Here is a 25,986-nt window from a genome sequence, read left to right as displayed (position 1 = left end):
TCTAACCAACTCTTTTGACATCCTGAACTTTCGGGTTAAGTAAGTTTGCAAACAAATCACACTTTTCAAATGACAGCCTTAATGTTTTCCTCTGGCTAAATCCTTAAGATGATAAGCTTCTTCCGGATAAAGCCGATTGCATTCTTTCTGGGGGGGTTTGTAAACTGCTGTCAATGGAGGTGGTGCCATGGAAACAAAACCCCAAAAAACGCAAAGAAGATTAGGTGATTTCCTGTTAGAGAAACATTGACAACAAATCAATTAAACCTAAATCAGTTTCAGATAAAGATCCGAAATGCCTTTAAGGGTCAAATGTACAGTTTAGAGACGCAGAAGATTGCTTTAGGAAAGAATTAAATAGAGTGGAGCAATTAGAAAATGACTTTTCCCACCCTGCCTCACTGCCTCTGGCAGATGTTTGAGATAAATCTCAAAGTTTGCAGTACACACTCCTGTAAAGAGAAAAGAACACTGTTGCTCACAGGTAGTCCTGGACTTACGACCATAATTGGCCCCCAAAATTATGTTGTTAAGGAAGACAGTTAAATGAGTTTTGCCCCGTTTTGTGACCTTTCTTGCCACATTTGTTAAGTGAATCACTGACATTGCAGCCGTCATAAATATGAAGCGGTCGCCAAGCATCTGAATTTCACGATCGCGTGAAGGTTGCAATGGCTGGAACTGTGGAAAAGGGTCGTGAGTCACTTTTTTCGGTCCTGTTGTTAGTGACTTGGAATGGTCACTAAACAGACGGTTGAAAGTTGAGGACTTCCTGCAATCGGTACAGCTTCATATATGACGTAGTGAAAAAGTGCTTATAATGTGTCTTAAGAGATGTGGTGGTTCAGTGGCTGAGACGCTGAGCTTGTCGATCGAAAGGTCGGCAGTTCGGCGGTTCGAATCCCTAGTGCCGCGTAATGGGGTGAGCTCCCGTGACTTGTCTGCCAACCTAGCAGTTCGAAAGCAGGTAAAAAATGCAAGTAGAAAAATAGGGACCACCTTTGGTGGGAAGGTAACAGCGTTCCGTGCGCCTTTGGCATTGAGTCATGCCGGCCACATGTCCACGGAGACGTTTTCGGACAGCGCTGGCTCTTCGGCTTTGAAACGGAGATGAGCACCAGCCCCTAGAGTCAGGAACGACTAGTACATATGTGCGAGGGGAACCTTTACCTTTACCTTCTTTCAACATCTTTTTATTTTACTTTTTAATTATGTGTTTTTAGGTTATAGGCCTGGAAGGCAGTACCTGTTTTGATCCTAATGATAGGGACCTTATTCTTGTAGCATTTTTTGGCTGCAAAGCAGATAAAAAAAGCTAATAAAGATAAATGCTAATTATTCTTCTGTCTCATGCACACTATCTGTTAAATACAACTGGCCTAAAATAAGACATTTAAAATGATATATAGACTAAAGCACTGGACTGGCATCTTCCTTGGACATACTTCATGCTCTGCAATGTAAAACACTCAAAACGTTACTCTTTTTAAAAAGGGTGGATTCCTTAACTGGCATGCCCCAACTTGGGTAACTCTGCTAAAGACACTAATCTTGGCAACGATACATGAAACAGGACATTTAAAAAGGAATGTGGCTACTGGGCACATTCACCCTGGAGGTGATCCTTCGGATATTGAACTGAATTGAAGGAGTAAAAGATAGTATAAACCAGAGGTCTTCAAACTTGGCAACTTTCAGACTTGTGGACTTCAACTCTTATGTTTCCATGTGAAAATGCAAACATGAGTTTGCAAATGTTTTGCTTGGGATATAGGAATAGCGGTGACAGCCTTAGTATTAGAGCCTGGGTGCGCATTGAGACCTTAATCCATAATTCAAAATTTAGACCGTTTGCCAGCCAGGCAGCCAAATGATCGAGCGCACTACATGGCAGCTCCCTACATAGATTCCAAGGCACTCCTGCAAATAATGCAGCTATATTGCGGAAGGTGACAAAGGCTGGCTAGATAAGAAAGATGTTCTCCACTCCCTGGTTTAAAGGGACCATAAAACTTGCCAGGAGGGCAAAGAGAGACGGGGAAATTCCAGCGAGATCCAATGGATAATTACAATTCCTAGAGAATTCCTTTGCATCCCCAAAAGTTGGTTTTCTTTTCTTTTCCTAATTGGGCACCTAAAAAAATAATGTCCTACAGAGACATGATAGCAGTGTTCCAATATCTCAGGGGCTGCCACAAAGAAGAGGGAGTCAAGCTATTCTCCAAAGCACCAGAGGGTAGGACAAGAAGCAGTGGGTGGAAACTAATCAAGGAGAGAAGCAACTTAGAACTAAGAAGAACAATTAGAACAATTCATCAGTGGAACAACTTGCCTCCAGAAGTTGTGAATGCTCCAACACTGGACGTTTCTAAGAAGATATTGGATCACCATTTGTCTGAAGTGGTGTAGGGTTTCCTGCCTAAGCAAGGGGGTTGGACTAGAAGACCTCCAAGGTCCCTTCCAACCCTGTTATTCTGTTCTAGAGGGAAGAAAGGAGGATGCTTCGGAATGAATGGACAAACTGAAAAGGAACAAGTCACAGGGGCAGCAGTAGCCCCTGGAATGTTTTTCTGGGTCTAAAAAACCGTGAAATCCCTCAGCTATTAACTGAAATACATAACCGATCTCACAAATCATTCCTTTTTTTTCTGATGGACTGGAAGAATGGCCTGGTTAACACCAATCTTTGAAAAGAGGATCTTGGGAATTGCAAACCTGTTAACCAGGCTTTTTTTGTAAGATAATACCGATAAGAGAGTTAAAAATCCTGGAACTGGAGAAAACACCTAGCCTATGTAATCTTGAATCTGGATGGCTTCTAAAAAGGAATCTGGCCTTGCTTAAACAATTAGAACTTTTTAAAAGCTCTTAACAAACTTGTCTCTTAATCTGCATTCAAAGGCATCTTTGTTTGTTTTTCGCCAAGCGCCTCCCCAGAGGTTTCTAAGAAACTTCGCAAGATCCAAGAAGAGTCCTAGAGATCATTAACTAGGAAAAGAAGGAAGAAAAATAATACTGCATTCACTGTGGAGATAAGCAGAATTCCTTCCCTCTTATCAGTCTGAACCTGCAGTTTTTTCAACATCAAAGATCTACCCAGAATAGAACACTGGCGTCTCAGTGGCACCGAGGAGATAGGCGGCAGATAAATCTAATAAATGAATAAAAAATAAAATTAGGAGAGGATGAAAGCTACAGAAGCAGACCCACAATTATAAAATGACCGTAATTTAAAATATCAGTATATTTGCACTGGGAATACTGAATGCATTTCACCTTTGATAACATCAAACATTAATATCCAGTGGCAACTTTTGATTTGAAGGTTGGGGATGGGAGAAATTATTCCTCACCTCGGAAGGAATACCCTGATTTACAATACTTATATCATCTCGTCTTTCAGTTTGTAACAGTGTCCCAAAATACAGTATATCAAAGTGCCACTATTATATACAAGCCTTGCATGAAAATAACCTGAACATTGAAATTTATAATAAAATGTATATTTAATTATTCATGTATAAACCGCAGCTAGAATTGTATTTGCACAACATTGGAAAAGTGAAGAGATTCCCATCGATGAGAAGGTGATTAGGAAAATATTAGAATGTGCAGAAACGAACAGATTAACATTAGCAATTAAGGAGAAAGAACAAACTGAATATTATATGATATGGGAAGTATTTTATCAATGGCTAGAGAATAAAAAAGGAGTTTGGAAATGAAGACGACTAAGGAATAATAGAAAACACATTAAGATAGAGATATAAATAAGATGAAAATTGTTAGTAAACATATGATGAGAATGATGTTTAATGTTAATATGGTATTATCACTAGAAGATATTAAGAAGAAAATGAAGAGCTTTACAATGTTTAATTGTTTAATATATTATAACTTTAAGTATAGAGAAACAATGTTAATGTGAATGTGAGTAATGTTGCAAATGGTGAAGGATATTGCACAGCGATGCTCGTACCCAGACGACACACTGCTTAAGGATAGATAGAATGTTTATATTCTTGAAATTGAAAAATAATTTTTTTATTAAAAAAAGAAGAAAAAAATAACCAAAACATTTAAAATTGTAATGGTTAAAGAACAAACTAATACCAATGTCCCAGATTTCCCGGCAATATTTTATTCTTGGAATTACATGACTACTTCCTATTTTTAAAAGCTTTGCTGAAAATCACTGTATCCAGGAATTCTGTTGATAATTCCCCTAGCTCCTTCTAACCAATCCAAACTACTTGCCCCCCCCCCCCGCCCCTCCGTCTTCCTTTTTATAAATACTGTTCCATTTCTCTATAGTTTCTAAATTCTGGATAAACTGGATGGTTTACTTGAGCAGTTATTTTGAATGTTGCTAGAAGAAATCGTCAACTATATTGTATACAGCATCGTGGATGGACCGAACGTTGTCTACTTAAGTCTGCTCTCAGTTAAATCTCTCTTAAAATATGAGAAAAAGAATAAAAGCAATCCATAAAATTGACAATTATTAGATGTGTTAACAGCAGGGGAAGGCCAAAATTTTTTAAAAATAAATTTTTGAACAGGTTCCTATAATACCTCGGTATTAAGATCTTCATGAGCTAGTTCCTTGCCATGTGTTGTATATGCAGAAATAATAATCTAATATTAATTTTGGCAGGCCATAAATACTGTAGCTAATGTTGTCTTAATTCTGGAAGGGTGAAAATAACATGGGAAGTACTGCCTCTGTGTATATATTCAATTAAGTCTGCCTTAATAGAAAATTGATTTTTTTAAAAAGAAGGATCAACTACAGTATAAAAAAGGGGGAGGAAGGCTACTTCCTTTCATAAGCTGCAGGAGATCTCCCGGTTGAAAAAACGCTTCTAATCATTCATTCTGTTTATTTAATTATCTCCTCTTTTATATCCAGAGCTGCGGGGAAGACCCTGACAGTCATTCTCCACTATTTCGCTTTAATCTCAGACAGCATCCCTGACTCTCGGAGGTTTGCTCTTTAAAAGTCCAATTAACCGTGAATAAATCAGCAGAAGTCATCCCACTGTTATTCTGCACCTTTGTCAGCATTTCATAGGAGGATATTGATTTTCAAGGGATGGGAGGATCATCCGTGCTCACCAGGGTCTCTTTCATGTCCTAAATATTCAGGGCTCCCTCTAGACAATTACTCTAACAAAAAAAAATAAAAAAAAATAAAACCGAACATGAAGTCGGTGCCCTTTAAAATAAGTATTTTATTATTATAAAAAGCATGAAAAAATACGTAATTGGTAAACAAACAAAGCTGTAAATAGTACACAACTGTCAGCATTTCTAAAATCACACGCTTATCCAACCAAACAGTAGGATAAATTAAAAACATTGGGGGAGGTGGGGGGGGGGGAGAGAGAGAGAATATAGTAGACAGCAGATAAGAGTGCAAAATCTCCCTCAAACCATTTTTATGCCTGAACTGCCACGAAACATATTTATGGCTTGAAAGACAACATTCAGACCAGTGGTGAAATCTGAACCGGCTTGCTACCAGTTCGCTGGCCACGCATGCGCGATGCGCGCCAAACACATGCTGCGCATGTGCATACATGCGCAGTACGCACCAAAAGGAGGCTTGGGAAGGTAAGTAGAACAGCGTTCAGGGTTCCAAGGAACACCCTCAAAAGAAAATTGTCTTCCAAAACTGACACAGCGAGGGGGGGGGATCAGCTGTGCCGCGCAATTTAGATTTACTAGAAAGCAGGATTTCCCTGCTTTTTAGCAATTTTAAATTACGTGGCACAGCTGATTGTTGGAAATACCGGAACCGATAGCTTTTTTTTACTACTGGGTTCTGGCGAACCAGTAGCATTTCACCACTGATTCAGACAGTAATATGCTTTGATGCAGACCAAGCTCCAGGTCTGTTGCAAATAACTGTTCAGAATTGCCCAGGTCAATAAAGAATCTGTGCTTAATGGGACATACTGGACTGGATTTATTATTTATTTGTTCAATTTATTTGCCGCCTATTTTGCGGTGGGGCTATATACTCTAGGGGGCTGACAACAATAAAAAGGAGGAAACGAAAAGTGCGTGAACCGAAGTAAGATGACTGAGCAAGAAGATAAAACAATGAAAAAGAATACAACGTTGTGGTTTAGGCAGAGGTAAACACAATCTGGGTTTATGTGCAGACCCTGACAACGGACACCTCTGTGAAGTTGTAAAGAAGAGAGTTCAGCACATTCCGAGATGCTCACAAGAATGGCTCAGTCAGAAAAACCAAAGAAATAAAGCTAAAAACTATGGGGAAATTGGTCTAAACCAGTTATGCCTTTCTCAAAATCTGAATTTAGCCAGCACCTCGGGATAGTACTCTGAACGTTCAATTCAAAAGCCGTGGAATATTTATTTATTTATTTATTGATTTATTTATTGATTGATTGATTGGTTCGATTTATATGCCGCCCTTCTCCGGAGACTCAGGGCAGCTTACAATGCGTTAAGCAATAGCCTTCATCCTTTTGTATATACCTGCTTAGTAGGGCTTTCGGCCCCCCCAAGCAGTGTTCTTTTTTATACAAAGTCAGCTTATTGCCCCCACAATCCGGGTCCTCATTTTACCTACCTCGGAAGGATGGAAGGCTGAGTCAACCTTGAGCTTTAGAAGCGACTCTTGTGCCAAAGGGGAGCTTACGATACGGCACTTGCTTCAGTTTGCAGACATGTCAAATGAAGGACCTTCAAAGTCACGGTCCTTCTTGGGCGAGGAGTGAATGTAAAAGCATCTTTTTGAAAATGTTTTATAAGAACAGCTAAAAGCGTGGATGGAGAACGTTTTCCGCTCCGAGGTGTTCCATCCCGCTTGGTACCCCGGTTCATCTAAAAAAAGAAAAAAGGAAGGAAGGGCTGCTGAATTCTAGGAAAAAAAGGAAGGAGAGAAAAATAAATGATAGTTTCCACCTGGTCCCAGCAACCTGGTGCAGGTTGGTTTCTGTTGCTCGTACAAGGAGGGCACCACCATCTGTGTCCATCCGTCAGAAGGAAACATGATGGGCGACCAAAGGAATGCAGCTGGAGTGTTGGAAGCGTTTCGTGAACCTTTCAGATTTTTCCTCCCCGTGATTGGATGATTATGATTGATTATTTGGTAAACTTGAAAGACACAAGTATGTTACAAAAGGATACAAAGAAGGCAAACCTGGAATTACTGATTTAGAGATTTGGATGATTTAGAAAAGACTGGGATGAGAAAAGATGAGGTCTTGCTTTCAACAGTTTATCGATACTAATTTTTTAAAAAATCTGGCTTTGCCTAAGTATTGTGCATTTGTAAAATATGGATATTGTCAATTTTGTTGTGTTCTCTTACTAATTGCCTTGCTTGTCTTGGGTAAGAGACTCCCTGAAAGGTAACAATTCTGACGGAAATTTAATGACCTAGCTATGTACATTCAAACTATCAAATGAGGCTATTGCCTCCAGAACCCACCCATGTTATATTGCTCTACAGTTATATGTTCTTTCCTTATATTGCTTTTATATTTTGCTTATTCTAAAGAGATATAACTTTTAAAAACAAGAATTTCTATTCAGCTCTTCAGTAAAAGACTAGACATTATATATTCTTATCTTTTTTGTCCATATCTTTATAAAAGTTCAGCTAAATCAAGGCTCAGTTCAGCCATTACAGCCCCCAAATCTCTAGTTGCTTAATAAAAAGAGTGCAGAGTTATATAAAATCAATTCAAATACGTTTTTCTTTGGTTTAAGCATCTAAATATCATACTGACAACACTATTCAACTCTGGCTTCCATTAAATACTATATTTAATGGGGTTTCTTCTAGGAAAGTGTTCTCAGAATTTCAGATAGATAAAACAGGCCAACAGAAACCTTATGAGAGACAAAGCTGGTGCTGAAAGCAATATCAGCCCTGCCTATCAATTGGAAGCTTTATTGAGGGATCTCTCCCTTTTTGTAGCTTTGTATCTGTACAGTGGTACCTTGGTACTCAACTGCTTTGAAACTCATTGAATTCAGTATTCGATGCATTTTGACACGAACATTTCGTCCCGGTGCTCATCATTTGTTTAAGACTCAACAAACAAGCTGGAAATTGTCAGTGTCAGCAGCCTTGTGACTCAGGACATTATTCCTTATGGGAAAAAATTATTTGGTACTCATTATTTTTGGTACTCCCAGTACCAATTAACGATGAGTACCGAGGTACCACTGTATGTTCTCTGTAACCGTCAAGGCAAGAAACATGCTTTTTAGCATGAAAGATGCTTCTCGGAGCTTTGAAAGGTCCCTTATCGTACAATGCTAATCACAGCCGTGAAGACTTCTCAACCCAACTGGTAAATCATACTTTGCTTCTGACTAGGTTCCCATTTGCTCTTTTATGTTTGCTTCTTCCAATCCTGTTTTGCCCTGGAGGAAGCATACATATCCACTTCCTTAATTTTTAGTCGTCTTCTTGCTTCGGAACTTGAGGGGGTGATGACACCTCCACATCACAGTAGCTAAAGCCGTATCTACTCAGCAGGACTTTCTGAGAAAGGTCAGTTAATGGCGATTCGTAAGCGGCATTGACCGAATTCTGTATGTTTTTCTCCAGAGATTTATGCAAGAGTTCCTTCATCCTCCGGTTTTCTTTGGTGGTTGATTCCCAAATTATTTCAAGTTCACTTTCCATTTCTCTGAGAAGAAAGAAAAAGAGAAAGGATGGGCTAGGTTTGCATGCTCCTCGCCCTCCATGTTTAAGCAGCACTTTGGAGGTGAACAATCAATCAGCAGAGTCAGAACAATTACTTTAATTTTAGTATCTTGCCTGATGGTGAAGGAACACCGTGTACTCTGAACAAGAATGATTAAGGATCTCTAAGCTAATGTTCAATAAAATGTCCTCATATCTTCATCCTCTTATCTGCAGCTAGTTCAGAAAACATCACAAAGAATTACCTTAACTTTCCTTTCTCTTATTAATGACAGCATGGATCAATGAATGAGCAGGAATGAAGGATTCTCTATGCAGTTCATTTTTTAATGACCCATTTTATAGGTGTTAACACCTGTCTGAGATGCACCTGACTCCCAACTTGCGATGCCCAAATGTATTGAATTATGGGACCGAATCTGGCTCCCCTTATTGACTTTGCTTGTTGGAAACTGGCTAGGAAGGTTACAGATGGTGATCACATGACCTTGGGACAGTGCAACTGTCGTAAGTACATGCCAGTTGCCAAGCGCCAGAATTTTGATCGCATAACTATGCAACGGTCGTTAAGTGTTAAAACCGGTCATAAGTCACTTTTTTCAGTGCCGTTGTAACTTCAAACACTGACTAAATGAATGGTTGTAAGTCGAGGACTACCTTTAGTTAAAAAAAGACATAAGACATCACAGAAGAAGAAAAAAATCTTCTTATAGGGCAGAAGAGAATAACACGTAGCTCCTAGAAGCCTCTTCGGCTCACTAGTGCTGAAATTATTTGTTTGAATTCAAACATTGAAAGTTTTTTTAAATAGGAACTGCATCAAACTCCCCATAGCCGAGGAGGGAAAAAAAATATGAAATATCAAACAGGAGTTCTGCTGTTATGTACATTCTTTCGAAGTAGGTTGAAAAATTTGCTGTACATGATTTGGTGCCTGGATTTTATTGGGTTTCAGACTTCTCGATGTTCAATCAGCCCTAATTAGATAGATTACATGACTGCTGATGAGAACAGATCTGCAATAATCTTCTGCTCTTGAAATCTATCTCTGCACCAATAAATCTTTTAAGCAATCGTGCCTGCAGTCATCAAAAATCTTAGCCCTTGTCCCAGCTTGTAAATGTTGCGCTGTCTCGTCCCAATTCAATCTTTTCCCATGTAGCGGTCAAAGACGGCATTGTATGTGCTGTTCAGCAGGGCCCTGGTTTGAGAATTGTAATCTCGTTGTAAAGGGTTGAAACATATAAGAATAATCATGTAAATTAATCGTGTAACCTTTTCCTGGGTGCAAAGCAGTGGTGGGTTGCCCCCAGTTCGGACCTGTTCGCAAAAAACGGTAGTAAAACTGACGGGAGGCTCCACCCACCTCCCCCGGATGTCGTCATCCCACGATCTGCGCATGTGCAGAAGCAAGGCGGGTGCATGAAGCGAGCATGTGCCCGCAATCCCATTGCGAACCAATAGTAAAGGTAAGTAGATCCCACCCCTGGTGCAAAGATTACATTTATGTGTGGAACAGAAGTCTAAATAGGTTTCAACAACATTCAATTCTGCTCACTCTCCCATTTAATTTAGCTTAGCTTACAAATAAGGTAAATACCTGTACTTTATAATTTCATAGGTTGCATTTTTCTCCTAAGAAAATTTGGTGTTTTACGGCAAGAGAGTTACTTGTTCTATGATAGGGTGCTTAGGCTTATGTATGCAAGGACTTTTCCCTCTTGAAGGCAATTCAGTCCAAATCTTTTGAGGGCTACAATTGTGTCCCTCACGGTGTTTCTGAAATTGCCTTTCACCTGGCAGCAAGGTCTAAAAAAGTGAGTGGGATAGTCAAGACCACCTACTGGCTAAAATTGACCTTACTTCCCAGAGGCCTTAGCTCCCTTGAGCCCACTAGAAATTGTCATTCAAGATGGAAGACTTTACAGACAAACGACCGTATAAAGTTGTCATTTATCCCCCCCCCCCACCCGCTTCGCAGTTCTTGAGATTCCTCAAAGCTAATGAGGTTGTTAAGACAGCAAATAATAAGATATTGATTTGCTGTACAGACAGACAAATGACAACATCTCTTTTTTGGAAAACTTAAAAAAGCGAAGCCTGGCTAAATTTCTCCATAGCCTTGAAGAAATGACATGATGGTTTCCACCTTAGCTGTTTTGCATTCTTTTGTCTTCGGCCTTGCATCTTCTCCTCATGGAGAGGAGAATCATTCAAGATCATCATTCAAGGTCAGTCAAAACCAGATGGCAACAGCAATAGGATCTAGACTTATATACTTCTTCCTAGTGCTTTACAACACTTTCTAAGTCAGAGGCCCCCAACCTTTTGGACACCAGAGACCGGTTCCACAGAGAGAGTTTTTCCACAGACTAGAGTGGGTGTAGTTTCTCATACTACCTGCATCCCACGGATGGGGCGTCGCTTTTTTTGCATGGCCCAGTTTCTGGAATGGTATGGCCCAGTATTGGTCCACAAACTAGGGGTTGGGGACCCCTGCTCTAAGTGGTTTACGAGTCAGCATACTGCCCCCCCCCCAACAATCTGGGTCCTTATTTTACCAACCTCGGAAGGATGGAAGGCTGAGTCAATCTTGAGCCGGTCAGGATTGAACTCCTGGCAGTGGGCAGAGTTAGCCTGCAATATTGCATTCTAACCACTATGCCACGTCAATGCTACAGTACATGATCAATATGCTATTATATAGACAGCATACTGTTATACTATCAATTTTATAATGATCCTGATTGCTTTCATATATCTCCAATTCGAAGGAGGTTTCCTGGTAGACTAAATAAATTTTATATCAAGGTACTCCAGGCACATTCTAACAAAGGCAGTACCTTAAAAATTCTGTTTTAGATCCTGTGCTATTAGGGAACAAATGAGGAATCCTGGTAATTTAAAAAAAAAATTATTTCATTTTATTTTAAATTGTTCACAAGAATAAAATGTTATAAGAAGATTGTAAAATCTTTCAGTTGGCTAAGAGCTACAAATTGATTAAGGGTTTGGTTTCTGGGTCACAGACTGTAAAGAATTATCTGTAAACAAATAGAAACAAAAAAATCTTTTAATATGATTTTAAAAGTTTAAAAATTTCATATTGTTCTAGCAGAAATCTGATCGTACAATAAAATAAGAATGTCTAATCGGGCTGACTTACAGATGAAGCATTTTAGCTACTCTCCCAATGGTGTATTAATCTCTACATGCTGCTCTTCAAACATATAGTCCTTTGCTATGTATTACATGCCTTCACCAGTAATAAGCAGTATGGCTCAGCGGCTAAGACACTGAGCTTGTCAATCAGAAAGGTCGGCAGTTCAGCGGTTCAAAGCCCTAGTGCCGTGTAACGGGGTGAGCTCCCGTTACTTGTCCAACTTCCGCCAACCTAGCAGTTCGAAAGCATGTAAAAAATGCAAGTCGAAAAGTAGGGACCACCTTTGGTGGGAAGGTAACAGCATTCCGTGCGTCTTTGGCATTGAGTCATGCCGGCCACATGACCACGGAGACGTCTTTGGACAACGCTGGCTCTTCAGCTTAGAAACGGAGATGAGCACTGCCCCCTAGAGTCGGGAACGCCTAGCACGTATGTGCGAGGGGAACTTTTACCTTTACCTTCATACCTCAAGGAAACATTTTCAAGGACAATTGTCAAAAGACTTTGCCAGTCTTGATGCCCTGATTTACAAACTCAATTCCATTTTTTAGCCCATGTAGTTTCAATGACTAACATTCTCCAAAGAACATATGATATGAACCCAAGGAAACCAACCAAAAGTCTTCTTGCAAAGCGGGAGATGAGCCTTTAAAATAGTACAATCAGCTTTATCACTTGTTCTGTTGACTGTTCACTTATGTAACACTTAATGGCTTTAGGATGGTTACGCAATCACGCACGCACCCCTCCTTCTATAGACATACAATTATGTATTCTAAAGGAGGAGAAGGAGAAAGAGAAAGAGAAAAAGAAGAAGAAAGGGTTAAGGCTGTCTGTTCCCTGACAGTAGTTTTAATGTGTTGCTGAAATTTCTATCTGTTGAGAACAATTTCCCAGATAACAAATGTTGTCCTTAAGTAAGCTAATGGGAACAAATCAACAACATCATTAGAAATTAGCCCGGCATTCCTGATTCTCGTTGCCAAGCTACAGATGCTTAAGAACAACCCCACCACCAATCAATAATTCCCTCTTTCTGTTATTCTTCGAACAAGGGCACTGGTGATGGAAGGCTTTCACAGATCAAAAGCCACAGAGCTGACCTGAGATTCAAGAAATCTGTTTTGTTTTGTTTTTGCATGATAGGCTGCAGCATAAAAGAAAACATTTCCTACTTAAAGCAATTTCAGATTTCAGAAGAACTGCAAGCAGAACCCAACCCAACACTGAAGGAATCTGGCTTCAGTAAGGTCTTTTGACCACGTTGTCCTACAATCTTTTTTGTATATCACATTTAAAAAACAACACCACAGTCACCATAGTTAGATGTTTAACCAGACCATTTACAGAATGATTAATTCATTATAATCTATTTTACCAGGTGACATCAGAGGGAGAGAAGGGGAGAAGATGGCTATTCCATCAACTCTGCCCTTCTGCTTTCTAATTGGTCATTATTTAATACTGTTAAAGACTGGGTTTTGTTTTCTCCTCTTCTTTCAATATCTTTTTTTTTACTTTTTACTTATGTGTTTTTAGGTTATAGGCCACATGGGACACAGTGGCTCAGTGGCTAAGACGCTGAGCTTGTCTATCGAAAGGTCGGCAGTTCAGCGGTTCGAATCCCTAGTGCAGTGTAACAGGGTGAACTCCCGTGACTTGTCCCAGCTTCTGCCAACCTAGCAGTTCGAAAGCACGTAAAAATGCAAGTAGAAAAATAGGGACCACCTTTGGTAGGAAGGTAACAGTGTTCCGTGCGCCTTTGGTGTTTAGTCATGCCAGCCACATGACCACGGAGACGTCTTCGGACAGTGCTGGCTCTTTGGCTTTGGAACGGAGATGAGCACCACTCCCTAGAGTCGGAAATAACTAGCACATATGTGCGAGGGAACCTTTACCTTTACCTTCTTTCAACATCTTTTTATTTTACTTTTTAATTATGTGTTTTTAGGTTATAGGCCTGGAAGGCAGTACCTGTTTTGATCCTAATGATAGGGACCTTATTCTTGTAGCATTTTTGGCTGCAGAGCAGATAAAAAAGCTAATAAAGATAATGCTAATTATTCTTCTCTCTCATGCTCACTATCTGTTAAATACAACTGGCCTAAAATAAGACATTTAAAATGATATATAGACTAAAGCACTGGACTGGCATCTTCCTTGGATATACTTCATGCTCTGCAACGTAAAACACTCAAAATGTTGCTCTTTTTAAAAAGGGTGGATTCCTTAACTGGCATGCCCCAACTTGGGTAACTCTGCTAAAGACACTAATCTTGGCAACGATACATGAAACAGGACCTTTAAAAAGGAATGTGGCTACTGGGCACATTCATCCTGGAGGTGATCCTTCGGATATTGAATTGAATTGAAGGAGTAGAAGATAGTATAAACCAGAGGTCTTCAATCTTGGCAACTTTAAGACTTGTGGACTTCAACTCCCAGAATTCTCCAGCCAGCTATGCTGCCAAGTTTGAAGACCTCTGGTATAAACTGACTGGAGAAATAGTCAGAAGAAATTAGGGCTCCTTGGTGCTCTCTGAGCTTGCTTGTTTTCTTGCAGAATTTCATTACCCTAACTAGGCAACCTCATCGGTGCCAGTTCTGATGATGTTACCTAGTTAGGGTAATGAAACGTCTGCAAGAAAACAAGCAAGCTCGGAGTGCAACGAGGACCCCCTCATTTCAACCCTGAGCTACAAATATTCTCCGTTAAAGTCAGAAAAACAAGCACCAGAAATCCACCCCTATGCATTCCTGCCCATTTAAAAAACAAAACGAATCAGGGTAACTACTTGCAGGACACATGAGACTAATATAGTCTGACCATAACTAAGATATGGATAAAATGCAGCCTCACATAAGCCTCTAAGGTTTACAGAAAGAGCAGGTTTGAACTATAAAAATGGTACTCATATGAAGAAAAATTGATATTTTCTGGAACCCAACAGCTGACAGGCTGTCGGTCCATCTTCTTTGCTGAATTCTTACTCCAGCTGCATCCTAAAGAAAATCTTGCTCACCACCACACTGATATATGTTACTATTGTCATCGTCTCCCTCCCAACCTCCCCGCCCCCCCGAAGGAATTATAAACATCTAGCATCTGGTTTTGTCTAGAGTGCCTTGGAAGGCTGGAAGGCTCTTAGGCCGATGTCTAAGTCAAAAACAGCCTTAACATGAAATAGAGACTCTTTAAGTTGCAGGTTTAGGTGCCACTGAAGTTGGTTGAGTGGACACACACCTGCCCCATTCCGTGGGAAAGGTCTTCTGTTTAAACATCTTTTGGGCATGTTTTTATTTTTTAAAAGCAATCCCCATAGTTAGATGGCCGCCAGAGCATTTACGGAATGATCAATTCATTATCATCCATTTTACTAAGAGGCTGGATTTTGTTGTTTCCTGCAGATTGGGGGCATGTGCTGCCCTGAACACATCTGGCGTACCTCCTTCCCCTCCACCATAAGGCACATACCAAACAAGGAGGTGATACAATGTGTGTTGTGGCACAGGTGGTTTCATTCACTTTGTAAAGGAATCAGCAGTGGTCTGATCCTGTAATTTATCCTGTAAATAGGCGAGTAGTTATTATAGACGCAGATGGCTCACAGCTTGAACTGTGGCTTCCATTATTTTATCAAACAATGGTTAGAGATGCTCCATTATCCATCTCCTGCGTTGCTTAAAAATAATTATAGTCATCAAAACATTCTTTGGCACCTTCCTTCCCCCCCCCCCGGGGGTGGGAGGGGAGAAAGCTTCACACCTTCCGAATTACTCTAACACAGAAAATCTTCCTTTAGCCAAGAGCTGCCAAATTCTTGGCTTGTTACCTGTATTCGCTATGAGAAAGCTCCCCATTCAGGAAATATATTTTGCTAAGCATCGTTAACCAACTTCTCTGGTTGGTTTTTAAGAGAACTGACCGTCTGGACTGATTTTTCCCTTGCTGGAAAAAAAAGAAAATCCCTGTGAAATCAGCCAGCGTATGACCACGGATTCACTCTGGAGAGAAGGACTGAAAACGGAGTTCAAAAGTTAATCGCTCCTGCCTGTCTTGGGCCTCCTCTTTAGGAAGACGCGACAAGCAGAAGGCAGGGTTTGTTAAGCTGCTTGTCACCCCCTGCAATCAATTACTTCCTTCAGGGTTTTGAAGGCTGAGGGGGGAGGCAGGGAGGGGAGGAGAGTGGCATTTTCAATCCAGCAGAGAAGAGGAAGAAGAGCAAATGCAGACAGAGTACACCAGATGGGGCTCTTACCGCAAGTTCTTCTAACCAATTGGATGCAATTTGTTTATGGAAGGAGCCTCGGATTAACTTACCTCTTCTGCTGCAGAGCTTCATCGAGGGATTCCTGCTTCTCTTGCAGCAGCCGCTGGAGGTGTTTCATTTCTCGCTGGTACTGAGCAGTCTTCCCCGCAAATTCCTTCTCTTGCTCTGTCACTTTGAGGTTGATGTCTCCAAGCTTGCCTGCCGCCGTCTTTTTATACACCTGTGAGAGTTGGAACAGAATCCAGTTCAAAGCACAGCTCTTGGGCTACTGCAGGGGGCATAGATGGATCGTAACCAGGGGGGGAAGATGGTTCTTTCTGTCGGCTGTTTCGTCCTGAGTCATGGGATGCCCGGTTCGGAGAACAAATCGGGTAGGTGGGATCGAAAGAAAGACGATCAGGTCATCTTTCTTCGAGCATTTTTATTTTTTTTACTAACCTGCAGCTTGCCAACGAAGACGACAAAGATGTCACTGCCTTGGCAAGGCTGTGTTGTTTCATCCTAGGTTTTTTTTTCCTCCTAGAAAGGCAGTTCTCAATAGCTTCAAAGCCAAATAAATGTTGGTTTGACTAGACACAATGAACAGCTAGACTTTTAAACACACCTGCTTCTCTACAAGATCAACAGTCAAGTTTTAATGATCACTGTCTAGGTAATGATAAAAGAGATGTGACTCTACATTATGGGTTATTTGTCCTTTAATCTGAGCACAAGAAGGTGAAAAAGAAACAACCTTAGCTTTGCAAATTGATGCTTCTGTTACTGTGATGGCTATGTATTTGTTTTCCTTCTAGAATACTGGAATGTAACTCCTTTTCCCTTTTTTCCTCACATTTCATATGTCTTCTTTAGAAAAAGGCTGACCTGCAAATGGAGCTTTTAAAGCTATTTCGGGACAAATATCGCATTAGACCAAGTTTTATCTCTCAATAAATCAAAATTAATCAGAACGCCTCATTAGACCAGCACTGCTGTCAGGGACGTTTTTTATCCCAAGTATTTTCCTGCCAACCAATGCAGACTGATCGGGTTAACAAGTACTCTGATGGCGAAGGCTAGATTCCTGCTTCAAGTCTACAGTTGGAGAGTCAGCTCTTTGCAGTGATTTTCATGAATAAAACAAAAATGAAGTAACATTGAATTATGCAGCCTGTAAAATTTCACATATGAGTTGATGCATAAATACTGAAGCAGATTTCAACAGCATTTGGATGCGTTGCCCGTTTCACCTCTCGAGGCTTGAAACTTTCACAGGAATCTTATCTCTCAGAATATTAAGACCTTGGTTATTATAAAGCATGTGAGTGTAGTTGTCATTTAGGGTTTGGGGGACGTTTGAATTTCACGGGGATCTTGTCACATATAGTGCATTTTCTCCAAGTCATTCCTTGGCTAAAGGTTCCCATGCAAAAGTCAAGAGAGCCAAGACAGGACTAGATGGAATAGTTGCATCCGGTACGTCTTCTATGTTCGAACCTGATGCCAATAAGCATTTGAAAAATGTGATGAGATCATAGTGGCCCATCTACTTTGAGTCAGCCCATAGATGCATCCTTTGAAGCTTTTCTATTTATTTTTTTTTTAAATTTGAAGCTGGTTATCATATACATTGTTTTACCTTTGTTGTTTAATCTAATCTGGATCAAAACCTAAGATTCTATGAAACTTTATTCAGACCAGAGTCTAGATCACACTTGATTCCATTCTGAAGGCTTGTAGGGTAGTGAAATAGCTGATCCAGGAATAGCTTGATGCATATAGGTGCACTGCTCAAATGGATTTACTAAATGCTAGTGGTATCTGTGAGGACTTTTTAGCAGTTAATGAGGTAAATGAAGAAGCTTCTTTTCTTTTCTTTTTTCTTTCACTGGATATTAATCCAGTTTAAAAAAAAATACTCATTTGGGTAAGAATAACTTGGGTAAGCATTATTTTCAACTTTTATCTAGTGCAGATACTATACAATGTCACCCAGATAATCGGGAAAGGAGGGTAGATGACAATGTAATGTTCCAACGAATAGTTCCGAGATATAAGATAAAAAGGAAAGTCAACTTGCCACCTATCATAAGCTCATATTGGGCTCCCCTCTTTCTTTAACTTCTCAGTATGAAAGGATACAACTGAGGAAGTCCCACAGTGGTTTAAGCACTTTTTAAAATTTTATTTCACAGACTATTACTTTAGTTCAGTGTTTCTCAACCCTGAGAAATTTAAACTGCGTGTACGTCAACTTCCAGAATTGAAGCTAAGTCTTCAACCCCCATTTCCAGCTAGAGGTTTTTCCCACGCCTATCTGAAATCCTGGAAAACTACTCCCATTACAGTAGAGTAAATAATACAACTGCAAAGGACCAATATTGTGGCAGTAATAAGATAGCTTTCCACCTCTCTAAATATTTTGGCATAGGAAACAACAGGAAGCAAGATTACTAGTTTTTCATCAACTTTTGAGTTAATAATTACAGTTGTGCTTTGAAGAAAATGACACCAGAAAATAATCTGAGCAAAAGTTGTAAATATTGCTCAAACAGTCAAGAAAGGGTTGAATACGTCCCATAATTGGTTGTTGGAAAAATAACTTCCAGGAGATTGTAAAACAGATGAAGTTTTTAAAAAATTAACTTTGTAAAATTATATGAAATTAAATATAACACATTCATAATGAGAAATGTGAACGGATGTAATCCATTTTAACTCATCCCCTTTTCCAGTAAACAAATAAATGCATCGACAGAAATATTACACCATTACAAAAAAGGCCTGATTAAAAAAAGAGTAGGGAAGCTCACTGCTATTCTCTTTTGACAGTCTGCCTAACGGGAAGATGAATTATCCTCAAACGGACGGGGACGAAAAAGTGCTGAACGAGGAGCTGGAGTGCAAAATCTGTTACCAGAAATTCAACCTCCAGAGTCGCAAGCCCAAACTCCTGGACTGCCTCCACCGAGTGTGTGCAAAATGCCTCACTAAAATCCTTCAGGTAGGAAGCGGCTCGCTTCACATCAGCTGCCCTTTCTGCCGGCACGAAACAGAGCTGCAGGAAGAAGAAGTAGAAGGACTTCCTGATGATTTGAACATCTTGTCCAGACTGGTCACCAAAGACAAGTCGACATGGAATTCAGAGTGCAAGGAAGTCCTCCTGACACCAAAGAACTTGGCTTCGTCAAGTCCTTCGCGCGGCTCCTCAAACTGCCTGGTGATAACCATCATGGAAGTACAGAGAGATTCCCCCCGGACTCCCAGTCAAAACATCCTCTCGGATTATTACACAGATCACAGCCTGGACTCGGAATCTGTCAATTCCACCAACCAGTTAGACCAAGACGTTTTCTCCAAGCTCTGTAATCATGTCCCCAGAATATTAGTGTGGCTGCTTGGTTTTTTTTATTTCGGTTCTTTGCCCCTCGGTATCTATTTATTAGTGATTCAGAAAGTCACTCTGGGAATTGTCTGTGTCAGTCTCGTGCCATCCAGTCTGACGGTGTGTCTTGTGTACGGTTTTTGTCAGTGCCTCTGCCAGGGAATGTGCGACTGTTCTTCTAGAAATTGATGCCAAACGCAAACGGATATTGAGACAGCTCAAAGTCTACACGATGGGTTTGTTTTGTTTTTTGTTGTTTTAAAAAATGTGACTGTAAGTAAAAAAGAAGAAGAAGAAGAAGGACACCGGTCTATGAACTGGTGTTTTCAACATTCCATTCTTCTGACTACAGTAATGAATAAAGATGATTTTTCTGGAAAGATAAAATCTTTATGTGGGAGAAGTCTGGCATCTTGAAAATGCGATATTGTCTTATTTGACCGAAGCTGCTCAAAACACTGGCTGAGTTACAAGGAGGAGAAATTGAGCTGATGTCTCTGAATGGAGCCTTTTAATATATTTCGAAGGCTGCCTCTTACTCAATCACAAGTTGGACCAAAAGCTAGCAAGAAGAATGCTTTCCCCTGAGAAGTTATTTTCCTGACTCCCCAGACTGTTATGTCAACAGTGTGTGTGTGTGTGTGTGTGTGTGTGTGTGCGCGCTAGGGCAATGGTTAATTTGATTCACAGCTTTGTTGAAGAAAGCAGCTACAAATTTATCTTTTGCTCTGCTAAGAAGCAGGAGAGATCAAGGACTGCGATTTTTGAACTCTTCACAAACTTTAGCCAATGTTTAATTAAAGAATAATATATAGCTCTGTATGTGCTACAGTCTGAAAAATAAACTAGACTGTTTCTGGCAATGTAGACTTCTCTGATAAAAGTTTAGATCTCATTTGTATATCGAGGCATAGTGTTGCTCAGTTAAAACGAGCAGTTTTTATGTATGTGGCTATGTATCCATACATTGTATATGGTTATGAAGCTGGTACACTAAAAAGTAAGAGAGTTCTGTTTTATTGTATGCGTCTGTCTTATTCTGCCATAGACAATTCTATCAGTTAAAAAGGAGCATGCGACAACATTTTTGGCTAGAGCATATTCATTTTTGAACCCTGCTGTGCTTTACAAGGGAGAAGAATTACTTCTGAAAATCATGCCAGAATTCATGACGATTGTCTTGTTTAAAATCCTGCTTAAAAGTCAGCAGCCACCTTTTGTAATTGGATTTACATTGAGTAATCTGGTGTCCCCCTATCCTTATCTGAAAATAATAGCTGTTCCAAGCAGCTGGAACAGCACTTTGGCCTGTTGCAAAAACCTCTTGGTACCAAAATTATCAAAATTGCCAATTCAACACTAAGAAACACATCCCCTATATCAAGGCCACTCAACCACTGACCAGAGATAAAAACTAAATCCAGAGTGTGTCCCCCCATATGAGTAGGGCCGTGAATTACTTGGGTCAGGTCCATGGCTGTCATGGAAGCCATGAACTCCCGAGCTACCTCAGATGTTTCACCGATAGATGGCAGGTTGAAATCCCCCATGACCACAAGTCTGGGGGTATCAGCCGCCACCTCAGCTATAACATTGAGGAGTTCGGGCAGGGTCGTTGCCACGTGGCAGGGAGCCAGGTACGTGATCAACAAACCCATCTGCACCCCACGACCCCACTTCACAAAAAGGGACTCACATCCGGCTATCTGAGGTACAGCAGTCTCCCTCGGATCAAGACCTTCTCTTAGAATGACCGTCACCCCCCCGCCCCTGCCCTGAGCTCTCGGCTGATGAAATGCATGGAAGCCTGATGGGCACATGTTTCTCTGCCTCTGAGCAATTCTGCCTCGTTGCAGCAAACAGCAAACAGCCTGCTTTACTTTCAGTTTCGTTTTCAGCATAGCTTGATTAGCACAAGGGGAAAAAAAATCTGCTCCAGCAATTTACCTCTTTGCAGCAAGCAGCAGAGGCCTGTGCAAAACAGCTGAGAGCAAATCAGCTGAGAGTCGGGAGGCCGATCCAATCAACCTGTGCTAATTAGGCTGTGCTGAAGCTGAAAGGAGCTGTTTTTTCTTGCTGTTTGCTTGCAAGGAGGTAACTGCTGGGATGCAGAAGCCAAAGGATGGGGGCCAGTGGGTGGGCGGGGCTACATTCGGTGTATAAGATGCACCTAAATTTTCACCCCCTTTTAGGGCGGAAAAAGGTGAGTCTTATACTCTGAAAAATACGGTATTATCTAAATACAATTAAAACACCAGCACTATCCATTTCCAGCCCTGTGAAATAGAGTGAACGGTGAGGTGTTTGTTATGGGTACAGATGTACAAAATATTCCAGGCCATGCTGAGCCCACTTCTGGACTAGGCCATTCCAGGAAAGATTTGGCAATTTCCAGAAGTAACTCTGAACTGGAAAAAAAAACAGTTTGAGAGGTTCCAAGGATGATCTGGCCACAAAATAGCCTCTTTTGTCCAGAGCGTCATTTTCTCTAATCTAGTCCTACTTCCATGTTTTAATAAAAGCTTATGTTTCTGATTCCGCTCTGAAAAATCAGTAACGGATATCATACTGTAGATCCCGCAAATATTTAAAAGGATGTGCTTACCTTGACTTTCTCTTCTAATTTTCCTAGACGTACATTTCCTTCTATTATTTTGTTGAGAACGCCGTGCTTCTCTTTCTCCAAACAACTGGCCTAGGGAAATCAGAAAAGCCATTTGTGAGTTCTGAAAAGATTTTCCTCTTTAGGGGGAAAATGTTAACTTGCAAAGCATCCCTGGCCTGCTCTCGAGTTGCCATAGACAAGGGGGATGGGAAACCGATGAAGCAGCACGGCAGCCAAAGACAGGAGCAATTCCAGATATATCTCTCTCAAGGCTGTCTCCCAGGGTTACCCACAGCGGCCGGAGGGGTGTGATCTCTTCAACCCATGAAATTGCTCCGTTGGTGAATGTGACTTAGGGGGAGGGGAGGGGGGAGGGGAGAAACAGGGTCATGATTGGGACGTAAATTACATGGGGCCAGAGTTGGCTTCACCTGGAATGTGCAGACATGAAGCTCCTAATAAATAACTGGATTTCTTTTGAAGCTTGGTTCGAGGCTCATGATTTAATTAGGGCATCCGTGGGAATCCTGACAGAAAGTTTATTCTACTAAGTTCCCAGGTAAATTCAGAGATTGGATAAGAACTTACTTAAAATCACAATCCTCTACCCAGTGTTATCTAACTCAGGGGTCTCCAACCTTGGCAACTTTGTGGACTTCAACTCCCAGAGTTCCTCAGCCAGAAAAGCTGAGGAAAAGCTCAGCCAGCAAAGCAAAGCTGGCTGAGGAACTCTGGGAATTGAAGTCCACAAGTCTTAAAATTGCCAAGGTTGGAGACCCCTGAAGCTGACAAAAGCTCCCTATTATCCAGAGGTCCTTCATAAAACCAGCTTCTTGAGATCGTTTTAGACAAAATAATATATATTTCTTATTTATATCCTGCCTTTATTATTTTTACAAAATTTTACAAATTCCCATTTTCCCTGCAACAGCTCTGTGAGGTGAGTTGCGCTGAGAGAGAATAACTGGCCCAAAGTCACCCATGCTGTTGCTCCTTAAATAAACTAAATGTATCTTTGATTCATTTGATTACCAGGTTTAAAAGCTGATCACGTTCTTGAGTTATATTTTCGGCCAAGCTGATCATATTCACTAGATACTGGTGGGCTGCCATCTCCTTTTCCATCGTTTCTTCCAAGTGCTGCTTCAGAAGACCGATCTGCTTCTCTGACCGCCTGTGTGGTTTTGACAAAAGGCAGTAAAATCTCTTAGGGAGCAATTCAATTTTATTTTAATTCAATATCGGGATTCGAGACTCACAAAGAAATTGCAGGAAATTATACTTGGGTTAGCACCTCAACCAAATGATGAAAAGAATCGGTCATCAATTGTCCACTGAAACAGGATACTTTTATTTTTACAGGATTTTAATATAACTAAAGTCATTGTGTAGGTTTTTTATAAATGAATTACCATAAATAAACTACCGGTATCTAACCGGTTCAAATAATAGTACCCTTACCATTCTTTGGTACTAATAAAAGTACCAGTAGTAGTCTTTGGGAAAAGACCGTAAGGAAAGTGCCAGACTTACTACAAGTAGTTCTCCACTTATGATCACAATTGAGCCTAAACTTTCTCTTGCTAAGTGAGACAGTTAAGTGAGTTTTGCCCCATTTTACGACCTTTCTCACTGTAGTTGTTAAGCAAATCACCACAGTTGTTAAATTAGTAACACAACTGTAAAGTAAATCTGGCTCCCCCATGGACTTTGCTTGTCAGAAGGTCTCAAAAAGTGACCGTGTGACCTTGGGACACTGCAGCCATCATAAAATATGAGTCAGTTGCTAAGCATCGAAATTTGATGAACTTAATTTAAAACAAATATTAGCTTTGCTTTGTTTATTAAATTAAATTCAATCTGAAAAAGCTTCCAGTATTTTAAAAGAAGCAGACCGTCTGCACATCCAGTGACCAAAAACTCTTTTTGAGAGGCTGCAAAAGGGAGACAAAAACACAAGAACAAAAATAAGCCAACCTTTTAGTCTTCTGTGCCATTTCCAGCTCAGCTTCCAATGCCTTGTTTTCTGCCACCAGGCCATTTTTCTCGAGAAACAGGCTTTTTGTTTCTGCTTGAACAGAGGCGAGTTTTTTCACTAGTTTTTGGGTCTCCATCTCTCTCTTTTCCTGTTCCATCTGCAAATGGCTATAGAAATAATCATGAAAACTGGGCAGCAAATCATGGCATCCAGCTTCCTAACTTGTAGAAATGAACAAATCAATGATGGTTAATTCAGGTTGATTTCTGACAACATGGCAATTGCTGCAAATGTTAAAAGCTTGCAGCTACAACAACCAAGGCACTTAATTAATTAATTAAATTAAAACATTTGGCATACAGTAAGAATCCACTTCACAAAGTCGGAAGCAGAAAGTGTGATACATAGACATGAAAATGGCAAAGTATTGTAAAAAGTACCGTATTTTTCAGAGTATAAGACGCACCGGAGTATAAGACGTACCTACCTTTTTTGGTGACAAAAAAAAAAAAAAAAAAAAAAGAAATCTCCCTCTGCTTCCTTGCAGCAAACAGCAAACAGCCTGCTTTACTTTCATTTTCGTTTTCAGCATAGCTTGATTAGCACCAGGGAAAAAAAAAATCTGCTCCAGCAATTTACCTCTTTGCAGCAAGCAGCAGCTCTGCACAAAACAGCTGAGAGCAAATCAGCTGAGAGTCGGGAGGCCGATCCAATCAATTTGTGCTAATTAGGTTGTGCTGAAGCTGAAAGGAGCTGTTTTTTCTTGCTGTTTGCTTGCAAGGAGGTAACTGCTGTGAGGCAGAGGCCAAAGAGTGGGGGACAGTGGGTGGGCGGGGCTACATTCGGTGTATAAGACGCACCTAAATTTTCACCCCCTTTAAGGAGGGAAAAAGGTGCGTCTTATACTCCGAAAAATACGGTACATAAAAACCACTGAGAGGAATGGGACTTTTATCATCAGACACTTACTTTTTAAATTTATTTTCCAAGGCAACGTGCTCCTCTGCTGTTACATAATCGCTAACGCTGGCCTTTAATTCTTTGTACGCGGAGCGTAATTCTTTCAGCTTTTTCTGACAGTCTTTCATCTCCACTTCTTGGTTTTGTTTTTCGGTTTCCAGCGTAACGAGCTGCTTGGTCAGTTTGGAAACTAGACCAAAATTATGAATCGCCCAAAATTCAAAACATTTGGGCGGGGAAAAAAGTTATACTGAGAGGAAAATCAAATCACAATTTTTGTTCATATGGACACTTTTCAATTCCAGTCTAGTGATTCTTACACGTTAATTTGCAGTATTACTTGCTTGGAACACCTTGCCTTCAGAAATTGTGGGTGATCCATCACTGGAGGCTTTTAAGAAGAGACTGGACAGCCACTTGTCTGAGATTGTATAGGTTCTCCTGCATGAGCAGGATGCTGGACTAGAAGATCTCCAAGGTCCCTTCCAGATCTATCTTACCCTACCCTACCCTACCCAATTTTCCTTTTCACAAGACTGTAATGTCAGTGCAACTTGTTAAGCTGCTGTCAAATATAAATCTCATTAAATCTGCAAATACTCAGGACTAGCAACTACAGCGAAAAAAATAACCATCTCTAACTCTAAACTTTTATTTTGTCTCTTTTATATTGCTAATGACACTGACTTGCAAATGAATACAAACATATGCACGACACAATGGTATTTATTTTAGATTTTCACATTCTGGTTGATAGCCATGTTTCATTTCACCACGATGAACCCTGAATGTGTACCATATTAAAATTAAATCATCAACTACTGCAAAGTTTTATTAAGTATTACAAACCAAAATAAATCTGAAAAGGTTTCATGGCTGAATTGATAGTAGTCCCTGATTATCAACACTGGTAATTCTAAACAGGCTTACAAAACTTTTACCTTTGG

At 40.4% G+C, this 25,986-nt stretch overlaps 2 protein-coding genes across 2 annotated transcripts in view; one reads left to right on the top strand and one right to left on the bottom strand.

The window, feature by feature from the left end:
* Window positions 1–7,197: 7,197 nt before the first annotated feature.
* The window catches only part of CEP89 (centrosomal protein 89), a 32,852-nt gene continuing 14,063 nt past the window's right edge, over window positions 7,198–25,986 (bottom strand). The window contains exons 14-19 of the mRNA XM_070952751.1: window positions 25,049–25,229; window positions 24,079–24,246; window positions 23,134–23,275; window positions 22,102–22,191; window positions 16,183–16,352; window positions 7,198–8,681 (exon numbers count right to left, since the gene is read on the bottom strand). Of these exons, the coding sequence (XP_070808852.1) occupies window positions 8,447–8,681; window positions 16,183–16,352; window positions 22,102–22,191; window positions 23,134–23,275; window positions 24,079–24,246; window positions 25,049–25,229 (986 nt within the window). The 3' untranslated portion in view covers window positions 7,198–8,446. The remainder of the gene's footprint in view (window positions 8,682–16,182; window positions 16,353–22,101; window positions 22,192–23,133; window positions 23,276–24,078; window positions 24,247–25,048; window positions 25,230–25,986) is intronic.
* Window positions 18,948–19,685, top strand: LOC139323676 (E3 ubiquitin-protein ligase RNF182-like). The gene has a single exon (XM_070953117.1). It carries the CDS (start codon window positions 18,960–18,962, stop codon window positions 19,683–19,685), a length of 726 nt encoding a protein of 241 aa, XP_070809218.1. The 5' UTR covers window positions 18,948–18,959.

The sequence above is a fragment of the Pituophis catenifer genome, unplaced genomic scaffold, assembly GCF_029215685.1.
Source record: "Pituophis catenifer annectens isolate HBS135680 unplaced genomic scaffold, rPitCat1.0.hap2 SCAF_13, whole genome shotgun sequence".
NCBI lineage: Eukaryota > Metazoa > Chordata > Lepidosauria > Squamata > Colubridae > Pituophis > Pituophis catenifer.
Note: the sequence above shows the minus strand (reverse complement) of the source record. Positions and strands in the feature narration are given on the sequence as shown.